The sequence below is a fragment of the Salvia hispanica genome, chromosome 1, assembly GCF_029641045.1.
Source record: "Salvia hispanica isolate PSC_SH4W2 chromosome 1, Shi_PSC_v1, whole genome shotgun sequence".
NCBI lineage: Eukaryota > Viridiplantae > Streptophyta > Magnoliopsida > Lamiales > Lamiaceae > Salvia > Salvia hispanica.
The window spans coordinates 11,824,026-11,841,760 of NC_142692.1; the positions used below are offsets into that span (position 1 = coordinate 11,824,026).

Below are 17,735 nucleotides of genomic sequence, written 5' to 3' on the forward strand. Positions count from 1 at the left end.
TTTTATATCATTCATAAACGAATATTCTTGTTTTGGGCACCTACATTTAATCTATTAAACGTCTGAGGCTTTAGACAAGTTCAAAATATTCAGGGCTAATGTTGAGCTCCAACTCAACAAAGGCATTAAGAAAGCCAAATCTGACCGTGGTGGTGAATACTACGACAGAAATGACTGTTCAGGTGAACAATGTCAAAGACCTTTTGCCTTCTATTTGGAAGAGTGTGGGATCGTCCTTTTGTACACCATGTCGGGATCGCCTTGCATGAGTAGTGTAGCAAAAAGACGAAATAAAACTCTTAAAGATATGTGAAGGAGTATGATTTATCATTCTTCCTTGTCGCATTCGCTTTAGGGATAGGCATTAGAGACTGTAGCATATATTATCACTTTGGTCTTCCAGAAAAATTTAGGGGTTTTAAATTTTATGACCCACAAAAGGAACTAATTTTTGGGACGAGAAATATAGTATTCCTTGAGGATGTTGAGTTTGAGGGGAAGAATGTGTTAAGAAACATTACTTTTGAGGAGGAGTTTGTACATACACATACTACTGCTTATGACAATGATCATGTATCAATTACTATCATTGAAGAAGAAGCATATTAAGAACCTCAAGATGATATTGTTGTAAACATTCAATCTCATGCGGATGATATCATTTAAAGTAAATCTCAACAACCTCAATTAAGACTCTCGTGGTACCACAAATTTTATGAAGTAGTTCTTTCATTTGGATTCAGAAAGAATGCTATTGATGGTTGTATGTATCACAAGTTCAGTGGGAGCAAATGCATCTTCTTTTGTATTTGGAATCGAAAGAAATAATTTTCGATAAGGATATGTTGCACTAACACCAAGAATTTTCTCTCGAAGAAATTTGAGATGAAAGATCTTGGGGAAGCCTCTTTTGTATTTGGAATCGAAAGAAATAATTTTCGATTGTCACAGAAGGGATATAGTGAAAATGTGCCTAAAGTATTTGAGATGCATAATTGCAAGTAAAGAAATACCCCTATGACTAAAGGAGACAAACCTAGTCTCATTCAGTGCCCTAAGATAAATCTTGAGATTTAGAAAATGCAAAAGGTTCCATATGCTTTGGTGATTGGGAGCCTAATGTGTGCTCAAGTGTGTATTAGACCCAATTTGGTTTTAATTGTTTATATGTTGGGCATATATTTCAATAACCCGATATGGATCATTATGAAGCAGCAAAATGGGTTATGAGATATTATAGAGAACTAAACATTACATGCTCGCATACAAAAATCAGATCATTTGGAGAGATCTTTAGGAATTTTGATTCTGATTTTGTTAGATGCCAATACAGTAAAGGATCCATTTTAAGTTACGTGTGTCTGTTGGTTGTAGAGTCATTTCGTGGAGAAGTGCTGAGCAAACACTTGTAGCTACTTCTGCCATGATAACAGAATTCGTAACTTGTTTTGGGGCATCTAGTTAATGAATATGACTGTGAAATTTTGTCACTAGGCTGCATACTGTTAAGGTAATGAAAGACCACTTAAGTTATGTTGTGACAATAACTCTGCGGTATTATATTCTAAAACAACAGGAGCTTCCTGGTTGTTAACTAAAGAGTTCGGAATGGACAAATACATATAGAGCATAAGGGAACGGATTTGATGATGACAAATCCGCTTATTAAGGGACTATCACCCAAGGTCTTTCATGGGCATGTAGCTCAAATGGGTGTTATGTTGTTTAAGGGTACTTCCGTTCAATGGGAGTAGTTTTGGTTATTGCTCTATATTGTGTTTTGAACATGAAGTTATAAACTCATGTTATTCTCTGCAGAATTAAAGTATTATGTTTTTTGTCCATTATTTTTGGTTTGATCTCACTTTGGGAGGACCAGTTGGAAATAGGCATGTATGATCACCTTGCATGAAATTTCCATGTTACACTCCATAATTGATATGTTGTTGATTATATTTGCATATGTGATTACTGATGGGTTTAATCATGAAAAAATATGGTGACCGCCCCTTTAGTCCTATGTCGATATGGTTGATAATAAGATTGTTCGGAAATACACTATGTGATAGCACTTTTGAGCGCTCATTCGGTTTGTACACATTTATTTGGTGTCATGTGTTGCCCAAGTGGGAGATTGTTAGAAATTTGGGCTTCCATATGACTAATTTAATGTGTATGGCTATCTTTCAGTTGTCCAATTAAAGTGATCCAATAAAAATTAAAGTTTGGGCTAAAGTGTATTTATTTTGTTATGGAAATAAGTGTAGATACCATAAAGTGATTTTCTATTTGATGAGGGACCGAATAGAAAATAAAGGGGTTTATATTTAATATAAATATAAGCTAGGGTTATGGTCCTCAAACGTTAGAAGAACGTTCAATATCTCTGTATTCTCTCGGCTCGGCAGACTATTGTGAAGGATGTCTCTGATCGTTTGGAAGATCCATAGTCGCTGCAAAGCAATTCCACTGTTCAATTCGTTACGAATCAAGGTACGCTTCCGTTCTACAGTTTCTGCTCCTTCTTCGTCATTCTCGGTTGATCATCATAAAGAGCTTTTAAGTAATTGTTCATTCAATTATAACAACATGCATCTTAAGGGAGATTTTTATATTCTGAAATCTGCGTCATTAACCATAAAAGTTATCTTTCCACCCATAATCTCCACACTCAATTCCCAAAACCTGCCGTGTTATACCAATCAACTCTTCTACCATCTAAATCTCAACTTATATATGGATTAGTGGGTTGGAACAAATATTGTAACAGAAAATAAAACACAATAATTCCAACAAAAATATATAAGCCAGCCTTTACTCTGACCAGATTCTAGATTCCTTATTCCTCTATGCTATCCTATAATTTTGTGTTGAACATGTATACAAACACTAAACAGAGATACTACTACTATGACAAAATTTAAGATATGTGACATGTAAATATACATATACTCCATATAATATTCCACGTGTTCGAAAAAAATTGATCAAGGCTGCTTCTGATTCTGCGTGTAGATATAGTCAATATGAGCCTCAAGCGTACTTCTCATCAACAATTCGTCTTCTGCTTCTCCGCCTGCTTTCTCTACTTCATCACCCTAATTATTATCAAATAAATATATACAAATTCCTAGTTATTATCATGTGATCATGTCATATACAAATACTATAATTTTTCTGGTGATGAATTAGACATGTGCGTATAGCTAACCTTGCTTTGTATTTCAACGGGAGTGATGTCGGTAAATTGGGGCTCTGGCCGGGCGAGGATGTGGCCGGAAAATGTTAGGAATAGGAGGAAGGTTATGATGAAAAGAGAGACGATCTTGGCCATGTTTGTGCCCACTTGTACGCTATCTAGGATTATTCTAGGTACTTAAATATATGGGGATGAATTGAATTTATAGAGGTAGGGATCGTTCAAGAAATTTATAAAAGTGAGGCAATTTTGTCATTTTCCAAACAAATACTACTATTATACTATATATTTTCCTAAACTTGTAACGTTTGTACAAAACAACATATTTTTATAAGTTTGCCCAATTGATTGTTCATGGACAAAATCACAACTTTGACTAATCGTATTTAAAATTGCAGCAAGAAAGTTCAACCGGAATTGTAAAGAAACACATGGAATAATAATATGGACTAGTACTAATATGTAGATTTGAGTTTATAACAAAAATAAAATTTGTGTACTTGATTGCTAACTTTTCAAAGTTGTAACTGATTTTTTTTTTTCAATTCTTCCTAAAAGTAAAACACACTCGATTCTTATAAACCAGAAATTCGAACTATCTGGCAAATGCATAGAGATAAATCATACGCATATACATTTAAATCTCTTTATTTCTTGCATATACTACAATTTGAGAACCCAAAACTACAATTCTTTGTACTCATGTTTTTATAAATACCAATGTTTTAAAAATCGGATCGGCCGGTGAACCGGTGAGGCTACTGGTTCACGGTTCAACCGGTCCGACTGGTTCAATCACTGGTCGAACCGTTTTACCTTGCAAATATATATAATTAAATATATCCATACAAAGTATATTAAATTTAATGAGTGATAAATTATAATTAGTAATATATAACAAAAACATATACTATTAAACTTTGTATATAAATTAAATATGAAGATCATTTAAAATAAGTGAATGATAAAATTTAAATAATAACTAAATACATAAATTATTAATTAGAATAACTAAAAAAGTACAATATTTTTCATATATAAATAAATAAAATTTATATTAATTAAAAAATGTTTATATGGTGAAATAATATTATAGACAATATATAAAAATAAACATGAATTTTTAGTTAATTTGGATAAATATATACTATATTAGTATTATTAGTTCATACATAAATTAAACATGATTTATTAATAAGTTTGGAGTATTATTTAGTAAATATGGAGTAATAAACTATGTTAATAATATATATACTACAATATTAAATCTTAGATAAAATCTATTATTTATATACATTATACAAATAAAAGTAAAATTTAGTGAGGGATAGTTAATATTAAGCATATCACAACTAATAGTAATTATTTAAAAGTATAAAATTAAACACAAATTATTAATTTGTGTGGACAAAAAATTATAGGTTTAATGTATAACAATAATTATGCTCATAATATTTCATTCAAGTACATGTGGTGGAGTGGTAGATATGTTGGTCTCTTGACTCATAGGTCATGAGTTCAACTCCCACCAAACTCAAACTTTACAAAAATTTTAAAAATTTAGAAAACCGGTTTCCGGTTCCCGGCCAGACCGGTCCGGCCGGCCAGTTCCGGCGGTTCATAGCGGTTTGATGTACTACTGGTTTTATAGTGCAAACCGGACCGGACTACGCACCGGTTCGCGGTCCGACCGGTCGAACCGGCCGGTCCGGTCTGGTTTTTAAAACATTGATAAATACAGAGTTTATGATTATGATATAAACTTATTTATTTATTTATTTCTGTTTGAGCATATGAAACTATAAGGGGAGTTGACAATTCTAAGGGTATTAAGTACTAACAATTAATGGTGGGTAGTTTGGTTTGAAAATGAAAGAGTAAGAATTTTAATAAATCAATACATGAACACAGAGAAGCTTCTATGGCCTGAATTCAATTATCTAACTTTAAGAAAATCAAATTTTCTTTTTTCTTTTTAGATTAATACCCGTAGCCATCTGTAGAGCCCTGTACGATTTCATTTTTTCAGTCTTCACAGTTATTGTCCACATTTATAATAAAATCAACTGTATTTTCGGAAATATCTTGTAGTTGGCATTTTAATCAGAGATTTGGTTACGTGGCTATCTAGGATTCAAACGATTAAAAAATATTTTTCTTGACTTTACTACAACAATTTTATGTGACTGTTAGTTAGTAGCGCATAATAATTTGTCTTGATTTAATCTATTAGATGATTGTTAAAGTCACTACGATAACCTAATTATTACTCTTCTATCTTATATTACTAAGGGATATGATTAAATGCAAATTTTAAATATTATACAAACTCTAAACTATGTTTTAAACTGTTAAAAAATGTCAATATATGAAAAAATAATATCACCAAAAAGTATCAACACAATGCCAACGGTTGATGTTGTGTTGACATTGTATTGATATTGTGTTTACACCAAAATCTTAAAATTTTACATTGTGTTGACGTTGTGTTAAAAAGTTTGGAGTTTGTACAATATACAGAGTTTGCATTTTATCACTACCCGTGGTACTCATCTATTCTATAGTATAATATTCCACTAAATTGTCTTTACTGGTACTTTTAACTTCCGTTAAGAAAATCCACATAATTCTAGTGAAATAATCCACATAAGTCTAGTGAAATAACAAATCCACGTTGAATAAATTTATGGTAAATAATTTGTAAAATAGACGTGAAAAAACACGTGGTAAAGTTAATCCAGTGCGGAGAATATTATTAACTTAATCATTCGACTGATACATACCCTCTAGCCATCATTTAAAAAATCATTTCACCGTCTTGAATTGTTCACGATTTATAGAACCATTTACTTTATTTTATTTTTAGTATATGGACTCTATATTCCATCAACCTTTTACATTCTCAATTTAAATGAATCCTACATTTCACTCACTTTCTCTCTTTACTTTTCTTCACATAGTCAAATATTTCTTAAAACTCATACAGAGTTACAAGGACTCTCAAGGACTCTTTAAATGGTGGGCGATGGGAGTATTAGTTAATCCAACTCAAACCTAAAACTGCTTCTCCATCAGGCTTAAAATTTTCTTATTAGGCCACATTATTACCACACACATATTGTCACACCAATCCACCACCAATACAGAAATCTAAAAATCTATGTAATGTACCTGAGCATTTTTATATTTGAAACTTGTTAAGGTGTATAGGCTAAATTATGAAAAAAGTTGTCGACAGCAAGTTACAAAATACTGGTTGTATTATTCAATAACTCTAGATCAAGAGTTTCACAATCATCTAAAATATGAAATTTCAACGATCACGTTCTGCCACAAATTTTCTATCGCCGCTGGTAAACGAAGAAGCTTCCTGTACGTAGACTCGGATAGCTACATCTTAAATTAGATTAAAAATTATTCAAGATTTAATCAAGTAACGGTGAATAAAGCAGTGTTCAATTTTGAACAAAGATCAGCTTATGTTATATACTGTACAAGTCTTTCCAAAATGACCAGCCTACAAAATTCAAATTAGTATATGATCTGAACCCATCAAAACGAGGTTATACAATTATTAGGTAAATTCCCAGAAAGAAAAATTCCACTTCTTCGGCCCCCTTTATTTCGTCCTAGCTTAACTCCCCCAGCCTCAAAAATAAACCCCAGATCAACACATATTTATTACTCCTATTATTATTTCTTTTAGGAGCCCCAAAGCTAGTTAAAGTAATTAACTTCAAACATCACTTATTTATATTTAGTCACAGCTCCAACACTAGAATTAAAACAAATTTGGCCCAAAACTAATCAATAGTAGCCTAGCCCAACTAAATAAAGTAACTCCAAAAAAAAGAAAAAAGAAAAAGGAAAGGGAATACCCCCAAATCCCCGTCGAAAACTCTCTCTCGATCTCTCTCTCTTTCACTCGCCGGCGAAGGGAGTTCGTACTGCCGATCTCCCCGCCATCCTCTGTCCCTCTTTGTACCTAATTCAACTCTTCTCTCCCTCTTTCACTAATTTATTAAATTTATTTTTCTATAAATTCACGTCATAATTAAATAGAACCCTTATTATGGGAGGGAGGAAGTAATTGTTAATATAATTTTGGACAAAATTTGTAGGTTCAAGTGGATTCAGTGTGGATCCGTTTGAATTCTGACGTTGGATGACGCTGGATTAATTGGAAAAGAGTTTTAGGCTAAAAAGTTTTCATTCATTTCTTTTTGTTTAATTTGCGCCCAAGAGGTTGTAAAGAATATACCTAAAGAATTCTCTTATTTCACTACAAAAATTTCGCGATTTAGCAACGGAATTTAGCAGCGGACTCTGATCTGACACTACTAGTAGCGGACTTTGTAGCGGAACGTCCGTCGCCATCGTTAGTAGCGGATTTAGTAGCGGATTTTCATTAATATTTGGCGGCATAACAGCGCGCCACATTTAGTAACGGATACGGTGGCGGATCAGTGCCTGCTAGTAATTAGTAGCAGATAAATCCGTTACTAATAATTATTTATTTATTAATTAAAAGATTTAATGAATATAGCAACGGATTTGCATCCGCTAGAAAAGAGTAGCAGACATATCCGCTGCTATTATTATTTTGTATTGAAAAAATCAAAATTTTGAAATTAAATAAATTTAGCAACGGATTCCTATCCGTTAGTATGTTACAGCAGGGAAAATATCCGCTACTATTCTGCTGCTAGAATAATACCACTTAATTTAAAATTTAATTGAATTATTTATGAATTAGTTTTGTTACTCGCTCCGTCCATGAAATATTGTCAAAGTTTGAATCAGCACAAATTTTAAGAAATATGTAGAAAAGTGAGTTGAAATGGGTTAGCAGAATGTGGGTCTCGTACATATATATTAGTTTTATAATAGAATGTGGTGCAAAGAGTTAGTGGAAAGTGGAGTCCATGTACAAAAATGAAAAAAAAAAACAAAGCAAAATGGACAACTTTTCACGGACGGACCGAAATAGCAAAACTGGACAACATTTCACGGATGGAGGGATTATTAATTAAAAGCAATCCAAAAGTAGTTACTTCGGAAATTTATAATTAACAAAATTTCACGATTTCGAGTTTGATCCAAAATAAGTATACAATTTTTAGTCAGAATAATTATTTTTTCTTGAATTTGAAGATATTCAATTTAAAATTTAATACTTTCTTAAATTATTACGGAATGATTAGCATAATTTATTTAAAGTTAATTCGTATTTATAAATCTATTTTCAATGGAGAATGTTGAAAAAATTTGATTATGTATGTACAATTTGTGTAAGTTGATTGTTATCCAAATAAAGATAAATGTACATAAAATGTACACGTACATAATACCCCTAAGTTTTAAATTTATTGAATTATATATGAATTATTTTTGTTATTAGTTAATATTAGTAATACAAAAGAAGTGACATAGGAAATTCATAACAAATTTTCATATAATTTTGAGTTTGATCTTAAATAAATATTTTCCCTTCGTTCTGCGGTAGTAAAGTCATTTCATTTTGTCACCGATATTAAGAAAGAGATATCAAAATATATTAAATGAAGAGATAATAAAGTGGAGTAGTAAAGAGAGAAAAATAAAGAGAACATTAATAAAGTAAGAGAAAGAGGAAAAGATGTTGATTTTTATTAAAAAGGGAAACGATTTTACTATGGTGGAACATATTAGCTATTAAAATAGAAAGATGACTCAACTATTATGGAGCATGGAGCGGAGGGAGTACAATTTTTAAATAAAATAATCTTAAATTTGTAGATATTTAAGATAAAATTTACTAATATTTTCCATAAACTTTGTATGCGAATAATACCCTTAAATTATCAATTTAATTGAATTATTTATAATATTAGTTTTGTTAATAGAATAGCAATAGAAAGAAGTGATATAAGGAAATTTATAACAAATTTTCCCACGATCAAATCCAAAACAAATATACAATTCTTAATTAAAATAATATTTTAATTAGTTTTATGTCATTTAATTGTCTGACGTGTTTTGCTTAAGCTACAAATAAAATTATATCTCCAACGTGATATATAAGATTGATATAAATCAATTATTTTAATGGAAAGAGTATTAATTATTCTAATATAATTCACTCATCACACGTACACCACATAGAACAGACTGTAACCCTTCCTCCTACGCCGTCGACTCCACTGCTTCTCACGACGCAACTGCAGCGTCCTCAAAGCCGCCGCCGCCGCCGCCTCCTCCTCCTCGTCGTATTCCGCCCATCCCTGCTTCTCCTCTCACGGTTTTTTTCTCCCCCACTCTCTATCTCTATCTCTATCTACCCACAGTGCTCATCTAAATTTTGCATATTCAATTACTTGCTTGTGATTGTGGTGTTCCCTCATGTTTTGAATAAGGCCAAAGAGAAGCACCAATTTTAGAATGTATGGCAAAAGGGTTATAAGTTATGTTCGATCAATACTATTATGGAATTTATGTTTAATTCGCACTTTTGCTTAATTAGGATTATTGTTTGTTACTGATTTCGGTTTTTGGTTACTAGAAAGATGTTTTTGGTAATATTTAGAAAGTCATCCGAAGAGTACATTATGGATTAAAACTTGAGTACATTATGAGATAGTTGAATTCTAAACTGTGCAGTGTTGCAATCTGCCTCTTCAATCTTCTAAGTTGTTTTGGGACATTTTAGAACTGCACCAGATTGAGAGAAGAGTTTATCACAAAGGTTAGCATCTTTATCTTTTGTGTTTATGTTTTTTTGTACCATGATGAAAATAGTGGTAATGGTACTGAGTAAATTGTTTATAGAAACATGCTTTAGGGTGTAGATGGTGGTTAGGCTTGGGGTGAAGCCTTGTCGGCTTCACCGACCCAATTTGTTGTGAAGTGAGGTGATTTTGTGGCTTTGAAGTGAGGTGATTTCGTGGCCTTGATGTTACATTCTGATTTAATGTGTTTGACTGTTGATCGTTTCTATTTTAAGCTTGATAAATTATGTGTTTGAATGCTAATTAGTTAAGAGTTTGTACAACATGCCTACCTTATTGACTAGGAATTAATATGATGCTCTGAATTACTGATCAGGAAATATAATAATGACTTCAAATCGAGAGTGGATGTATAGGCGGTACCATCCCGACTTTGGTTTTAATCCTGATTTTTTAGAAGGGCTTGAAAGTTTCATTACATTTGCAAGGAGTAAACCAGCTTATATGGATAATGACAAAATTAAGTGCCCGTGTAGAAAGTGCGATAATAAGCTATATAGATCGACAGATGATGTTCGATTTCACATTTCTAAGTTTGGTTTTGTAAAGAATTACCACATATGGAGGTTCCAAGGTGAAACATCAAGCCAATCAACTAGAAATTCTTGTATGGAAATAAATGATGAAGCACCAAGCACATATCATACGATGGTTTTAGATGCTGCCGGTCCTCAGTTTAACAATGAGAACATGGATGAGCCACCGCATCCTGATGCGCAGAAACTTTATGATATGCTAAATGCTGCTGATAATGAGTTGTGGCCTGGTTGCAAGAAACATTCACAGTTGTCATATGTGGTTCGACTAATGAGTTTGAAAGCAGAGTTTCATTGGCCTGAGAAATGTTATGATCGAGTCACAGAACTGATCAAAGAAGGGTTTCCAAGTGATGATGACTTATTGCCAAATAGCTTTTATAGCACAAAAAAATTATTGCGTGGCATAGGATTACCGGTTGAAAAAATTGACTGTTGTCCAAATAATTGTATGATTTTTTGGCGAGACGACAGTTTGTTACACACATGCAGACATTGTGGCGAATCACGCTTTCAAGACCAAAATGTTGGTTCTATAGCGGATAAAAACAAACAGGTGGCTAAAGCAAAGATGTATTATTTTCCTCTGACTCCTCGATTGCAAAGACTATATGCATCCAAAGCCACAGCTGAAGAAATGCGTTGGCATTCTTCATCTACTGATGATGGAGTTATGCGACATCCAGCAGACTCTCCTGCGTGGAAGCACATTAACAATACATTCCCCGAATTTGCTTCAGATTGCCGTAATGTGCGATTAGGACTTTCAACGGATGGGTTTCAACCATTTGGCCAATCAGGGAAACAGTACTCCTCGTGGCCAGTTATCTTAACACCTTACAATCTTCCTCCTTGGCTATGTATGAAGGAACATTTCATGTTCCTCACAGTGTTAGTTCCCGGGCCGCGTAATCCTAAAGATAAGTTGGATGTTTTTCTACAACCATTAATAGATGAACTGAAACAATTGTGGGAAGTGGGTGTGCCTACCTATGATATTTCATTGAAGCAAAATTTTCAAATGCGAGCAATTTTGATGTGGACCATAAGCGATTTTCCAGCATATTCTATGTTGTCTGGATGGAGTACAGCTGGAAGATTAGCTTGTCCTCATTGCATGGAAAACACTGATGCGTTTACTTTAGAGAGAAGTGGTAAACAATCATGGTTTGACAATCATCGAAAATTCTTACCTACTAATCATCCATTTCGAAAGAATAAAAAAGCATTCCGTAAAAACACGATGATCCTAGATGGCCCACCAGAACCAAAGTCAGGAGAAGAAATCTTGAACGAGATAGATACATTAGGTTTGGTAAGAGTGATGGATGACTTCAATGACATGAACAAGATTGTCTCAAGTCGTGCTAGATCTGGATGGAAGAAAAGAAGCATCTTCTGGGATCTCCCTTACTGGAAGGAACTATTGATTCGACATAATTTGGATGTAATGCACGTTGAAAAAAATGTCTTTGATAATGTATTTAATACCGTGCTTAACGTCCAAGGGAAGACTAAGGACACATCAAAGTCGAGAGAAGAGCTCGATAAATATTGTGCCAGACCTGAATTAAAGCGTAACGAGGAGACTGGGAAGTTTCCAAAAGCTTCATACACCCTTGACAACCGTGAAAAGAAAGTCTTGTGTGAATGGGTCAGAGGTCTTCGATTTCCAGACGGATATGTGTCTAATATGGGTAGATGTGTTGATTTGAGGAAGCTAAAGATGTTTGGAATGAAAAGTCATGATTGTCATGTGTTCATGCAACGCATACTACCTGTTGCGTTTCGTGAACTTCTTCCTCAAAATGTTTGGAAGGCTATCACAGAGTTATGTCTATTTTTCAAGGACTTGACGTCTAGAGCAATAAGAATTGAAGATATGGGTAGGCTAAGTGATAACATTCCAATAATTTTGTGCAATCTTGAACGTATTTTCCCACCTAGTTTCTTTGACTCAATGGAGCATCTGCCAGTTCATTTAGCCGATGAAGCTCGTCTTGCTGGGCCAGTTCAGTTTCGATGGATGTATCCATTTGAGAGGTATAAATTGATATTTATATAAACATACAAATATAATATCTTAAAATATTTTTATATAATTTGTCCTATAGGTACCTTAGGAGGTTAAAAAACAATGTCAAGAACAAAGCACGAGTTGAAGGATCCATATGCAATGCTTATTTGGTAGAAGAAGTTTCTACATTTTGTTCATATTATTTCGAGGATCATGTGAAAACAAAGATAAGGAACGAGCCTCGTAATTATGGCGGAGAAAGTAATAGTGTTCTTGAGGGGCCCGATGTTATTTCGGTTTTCAAACATGCGGGACGCCCACTTGGGAAAATGTCAGTTAGATACATGGATACTAGAGAATACAATGCTGCGCATACATACATTCTACTCAATTGTCCTGAGGTCACAACTACATATCTGAAGTGAGTAATATCGTATCTTCCTAATTTTATCTTCAAATGCACAGTAGTAAATATCTAACTCGTATTCTTTTACTTTTTTTGAAAGATTGTTTGAAGATGAAATGATAAGATCAAATCCAAGGCTATCACATTCTGAGTTAGGAAATCTTGTTGACACACAATTTGCTGATTGGTTCAAAAGATTTGTAAGATGTCAGCCACCGAATGATGTGAACAAATATATCCAGGATCTTTCCAAAGGACCTTTGTTAGAGGTTAAAACATATCATGGATATGTTATTAATGGGTATAGATTTCATACACTATCATATCAGTCACGTCGAGCTACTATGAATAGTGGAGTTTGTATAAAGGGTGAAATATTTGGCACTGATGAGATGGATTTTTATGGCCGATTGATTGAGGTTTGTGTGTTAGATTATCCTAGTATGCCAATCAAAAGGACCACATTATTTAAATGTGAATGGTTTGATCCATCAACTTCTGGGACAGTGGTTCATAAGGATTTCAAATTGGTTTCTATAAACCACACGCGTAAGTATAATAAGTATGAGCCATTTGTCTTAGCAAATCAAGCCACCCAAGTGTATTATTGCTCGTATCCTAGCACGAATCAGGTAAAAAAGGATTGGTGGGAAGTGTGTAAGGTGAAAGCAAGGTCTAAGGTTGAACTTCCGAACCCGACAACATCAACAATAGAGCCACCGTTCCAAGAGGATGAAATGCTTGTGCCTTTGTTAGATATGAATCTAGCAATTGGTGATGATACTCCAATACTTCATCCAAATGGTGGGATGATAGATATCAATGATGTTGATGAATACCCTTCGGATGAAGATATAGTATTTTCTGATGATGAAAATATTGATATAGATGATGAGTAATATCATAATGTATGAGATATAGATGATGATTCTAGAGCAGGAGCTGTTGCTGTCAGTTTTTATTTTTTTCACTATATGGATAATTTTTTTCTCTCTTTTTTATTTTACTAGCATTCATTGTGGATTTTGCTAAATGAATGAAATTTATAGTTTAAACTTCCACATAATCCATTGATCTTGTACTTGATTTTTTTTTATCAGCATAAATTTTGATAACAGTAGTATATGTCAAATATATATCCCTTTGATCTTGTTCTTGATATATCTATTTCCTATTTTTTCCGGTGCATATGTATTCGACCAAGCTCTACGAGACTGTGTCGGATCAGATTGATTCCTTGGCAATGCAGTATAACATGACTGAATTTGTCGTTGGGATCAAGCAGTTTGTGATCACGCCGTCAGTAGCACGTCTGTTCTAGGTGGAAGCGCTAAGCTAGTGTTCTTGGTTTGGAGCTCCATTCTCTCCGGTGCTGCAGGGCTGCTCAACTTTGTTTCACAATCCATGGTGTTTTTTTGGGTGTTGTATTATCTGATCACATCGGAGTCTGGTGGAGTTACCGAGCAAGTGATATATATGTTCCCCATCACACCTTCTGCAAGAGACCGGTGTGTTGAAGTGCTGGATAAGGCCATCTCGGGAGTTCTAGCTGTTAGCAACCGTTGAGATTGCCTTCTATCAAGGATGCATGACTTGGCTTATCTTCAGATTATTCTCAATACACTTTTTGTATATGTCAACTGTGATGGCGTTTGTGAGCTGTTTGCTGCCTCTGTTTCCCCATTGGATCTCGACAATACCAGCAACGCTGCAGTTGGTGTTCGAGGGAAGATATTTATTGGCAATCACGTTGTCCATCATTCATCTTGCGCTTGTGGAGTATGGAACTATAGAGATACAGGAGGATATTCCTGGTCATAGTGCTTATCTTACGGGTCTCAGCATCATCGGTGGGATGACATTGTTTGACTCTGCATTGGAGGTAGTTTACTTCTGTCTTTGTCTGCTGTTGTTTGTTACTTATACTTTGATAGACAATTCAACATCACTTTCCATGGTTTCATTAGCTCTGTTAAACTACATCAGATCATGCATCGTTTAGACAATGATTATGGAACATCCTATGTAAGATGATCTTCGACAGATGATCTGTTAAATGATGTTTGCTGTTTGCTTCACTTTAGCAGGGAGCAATAATGGGGCCACTGATCACTACAGTTGTAATAGCTCTGAAAAATTTGTATGTTGAGTTTGTATTGGAAGGACAAAAGGAGGAAAGTAAATAGGAATTGGTGTGGTCTGATCTGTTTGGAATGTTAAATCGGCTCTTTAATGAGTTGGTGTATGGGTTGTGCGCACAACTCTGCTTCTCAATAACCGAAATGTGCGGATACCGCAGGAAATTGTCTTATAAGCATAAAATTTGCTTTTCACTTTTTTTTTCGTTTACTTTTTGTCATAAAAATTTATTGATTTGAGATTATTGTTTATGTAATTGCAGAGATTGTTTTGCTTATATAGTATTTTAAAATTTATTTTCCATTTAAAGAAATATTTTGATCTGATAGATTACCTAGTTTATTTCATAAGTTCATCAATTGCATACGTTAGGAAAAAAAGTTAGTACAAAAATAGTGCGGTTCACCTTCCCAAATTCTCCGATTCTTTTATTCATATTCATATAGCTCAGATTGTTATACTATAGTTTAAACCCATGAAACAAATGTGATTCAAAATTAATTTAGCAGATTCATATATCAAGAATCCAGATTTGAATTTGGTGATTATTTGCATTTGATATACAAATTTTTACAGCATTTGCAAAATAAATATACAATTTTTTGTTAGAATAATTTTTTTTTTAATTTGAAGATATTTAATTTAAAATTTAATATTTTCTTAAATTATTACGGAATGATTAGCATAGTTTATTTTAAGTTAATTCGTATTTATGTAAGTTTATGTAAGTTTATTGTTATCCAAATAAAGATAAACGTACATAAACTGTACACGTACAAAATACCCCTAAATTTTAAATTTAATTGAATTATATATGAATTAATTTAGTTATTACTTAATAGTAGTAATACAAAAGAAGTGACATAGGAAATTCATAACAAATTTTCACATGATTTTGAGTTTTATCTAAAATAAATATTTTCCCGTGGTAGTAAAGTCATTTTTTTTTGTTATGGATATTAAGGAAGAGATATTAAAGTATATTAAATGAAGAGATAATAAAATAGGTAAGAGGGAAAAGTAAAGAGAATATTAATAAAGTAAGAGAATGAATTGAGTAGTAGAGGGAAAAGATGTTGCTTTTTGCTAAAAAGGGAAACGATACTACTAAAATAGAAAAATAACTCAACTATCATGTAACGGAGGGAGTACAATTTTTAAATAAAATAATATATTTTTCTTAAATTTGTAGACATTTAAGTTCAAATTTAATATTTTCCATAATCTATATATGTGTATAATATCTTTAAATTTTAAATTTAATTGAGTTATTTATGATATTAGATTTGTTAATTGAATAGCAATAAAAATAAGTGACGTAAAGAAATTTGTAACAAATATTCACACGATCAAATCCAAAACAAATATACAATTTTTAAATAATTTTTTAATTAGTTTTATGTCATTTAATTAGCTGATGTTTTTGTTTAAGCTGCAAATAAAATTATATTTTATTTCTTTTATTGATTTTGTCAACACGATAGAAGATTGTATAAATCAATTGGAAATTGTGGAACATAATTAGAGTATTAATTAGATACTAATATAATTAACCCAACTCACACCACAACGCAACGCACGACTCTGCCTTCCTCCTAAGTCGCATCAACTCCACTGCCTCTCTCAACGCAACTGCTGGGTCCTCGACGCCGCCGCCGCCTCCTCGACGCCGCCGACGAGGCCTCCTCGTCGTCATCTTCCGCATCCCTGCTTCTCCTCTCACGGTTTTTTCTCCCCCTCTCCCTATCTCTATCTTTCCCGCAGTGCTCATCTAAATTTTGCATTGCTTGTGAATGAGTGTTCCCAAAGAGAAGCACCAATTTTAGAATGTATGGCAAAAGGGTTATAGTTTTTGTTCGATCAATTCTATTGGGGAATTTATGTTTAGTTGGCACTTTTGCTTAATTATGATTATTGTTTCTTACTGATTTTAGTTTTTGGTTAACTAGAATGATGTTTTGTGTTTAAAAAGCCATCCGAAGAGTACACTAGGGATTAGAACTTTAGTACATTATGAGAGAGTTGAATTATGAACTGCTGCAGTGTTGCAATCTGCCGCTGCAATTCTTTTCTATTTAGTTTATTTCTATTCCTTTCTTTTCTTGTGGGGAGTGGCTTGACCAGAAACACATGAATATTTACTAATGTTCACTTATGTTTTTGCAGTGATGTAGATATGTATCATCGTCGTGGCCATCACACTATCACCGGCGAGTCCTCTCAAATGAGATCAACCGAACGAAACATCCACGAGAATGTCGATGACATGGAAGATGATGACCATGTAGTGCCTGATAGGAGGATAAAAATTGAAAGGGATCCGCACTCTGGGTTTGTTATGTTGACTATTAATTAAGATTCTTGTTATTATATATTAACTAATATTAAAATATTGTAGGAAATTATTGACCCATTGGCAAATGGCAAGTAAAATTACCTCATCATTTCACCAAATCCGAAATCCAACGGGTTTTACCTGGGCTAAAACCCCAGATGACGTTAAGAATGGTTACTTTGAGGAGTTTCGAGTAAGTATTAGTTTGATTAATTTAGCAGATTCATAAATCAAGAATCCAGATTTGAAATTGGTGATTATTTGCAATTGATATAATGTGTGGTGTGTGAGAATATGGAGTACAATTTTTACAGCATTTGCAATCATAGAATGTGC

The 17,735-nt window shown here is 33.4% G+C and overlaps 2 protein-coding genes across 2 annotated transcripts; both read left to right on the top strand.

Moving 5' to 3' along the window:
- The first annotated feature begins 10,293 nt into the window (after window positions 1-10,293).
- Window positions 10,294-13,824, top strand: LOC148933250 (uncharacterized). Its single transcript, XM_089059752.1, has 3 exons — window positions 10,294-12,545; window positions 12,617-12,940; window positions 13,026-13,824. The coding sequence occupies exons 1-3, from the start codon at window positions 10,294-10,296 to the stop codon at window positions 13,822-13,824; spliced, it is 3,375 nt and encodes a 1,124-aa protein (XP_088915878.1).
- Window positions 13,825-14,049: 225 nt separating this feature from the next.
- LOC148933251 (uncharacterized) lies at window positions 14,050-15,221 on the top strand. Its single transcript, XM_089059754.1, is given in 4 exon segments — window positions 14,050-14,116; window positions 14,211-14,470; window positions 14,472-14,807; window positions 15,013-15,221. Coding segments are annotated over 4 exon segments (762 nt in total). The 3' UTR covers window positions 15,112-15,221.
- Window positions 15,222-17,735: the final 2,514 nt, after the last annotated feature.

What these genes read in the sequence shown, in the direction of transcription:
- LOC148933250 (XM_089059752.1), top strand. Translation starts at nt 10,294, where the DNA reads ATGACTTCAAATCGAGAGTGGATGTATAGGCGGTACCATCCCGACTTT. An exon ending in TGGATGTATCCATTTGAGAG is followed by an intron (nt 12,546 to 12,616) that starts GTATAAATTGAT and finishes TTTGTCCTATAG; the next exon opens with GTACCTTAGGAGGTTAAAAA. An exon ending in GTCACAACTACATATCTGAA is followed by an intron (nt 12,941 to 13,025) that starts GTGAGTAATATC and finishes TTTTTTTGAAAG; the next exon opens with ATTGTTTGAAGATGAAATGA.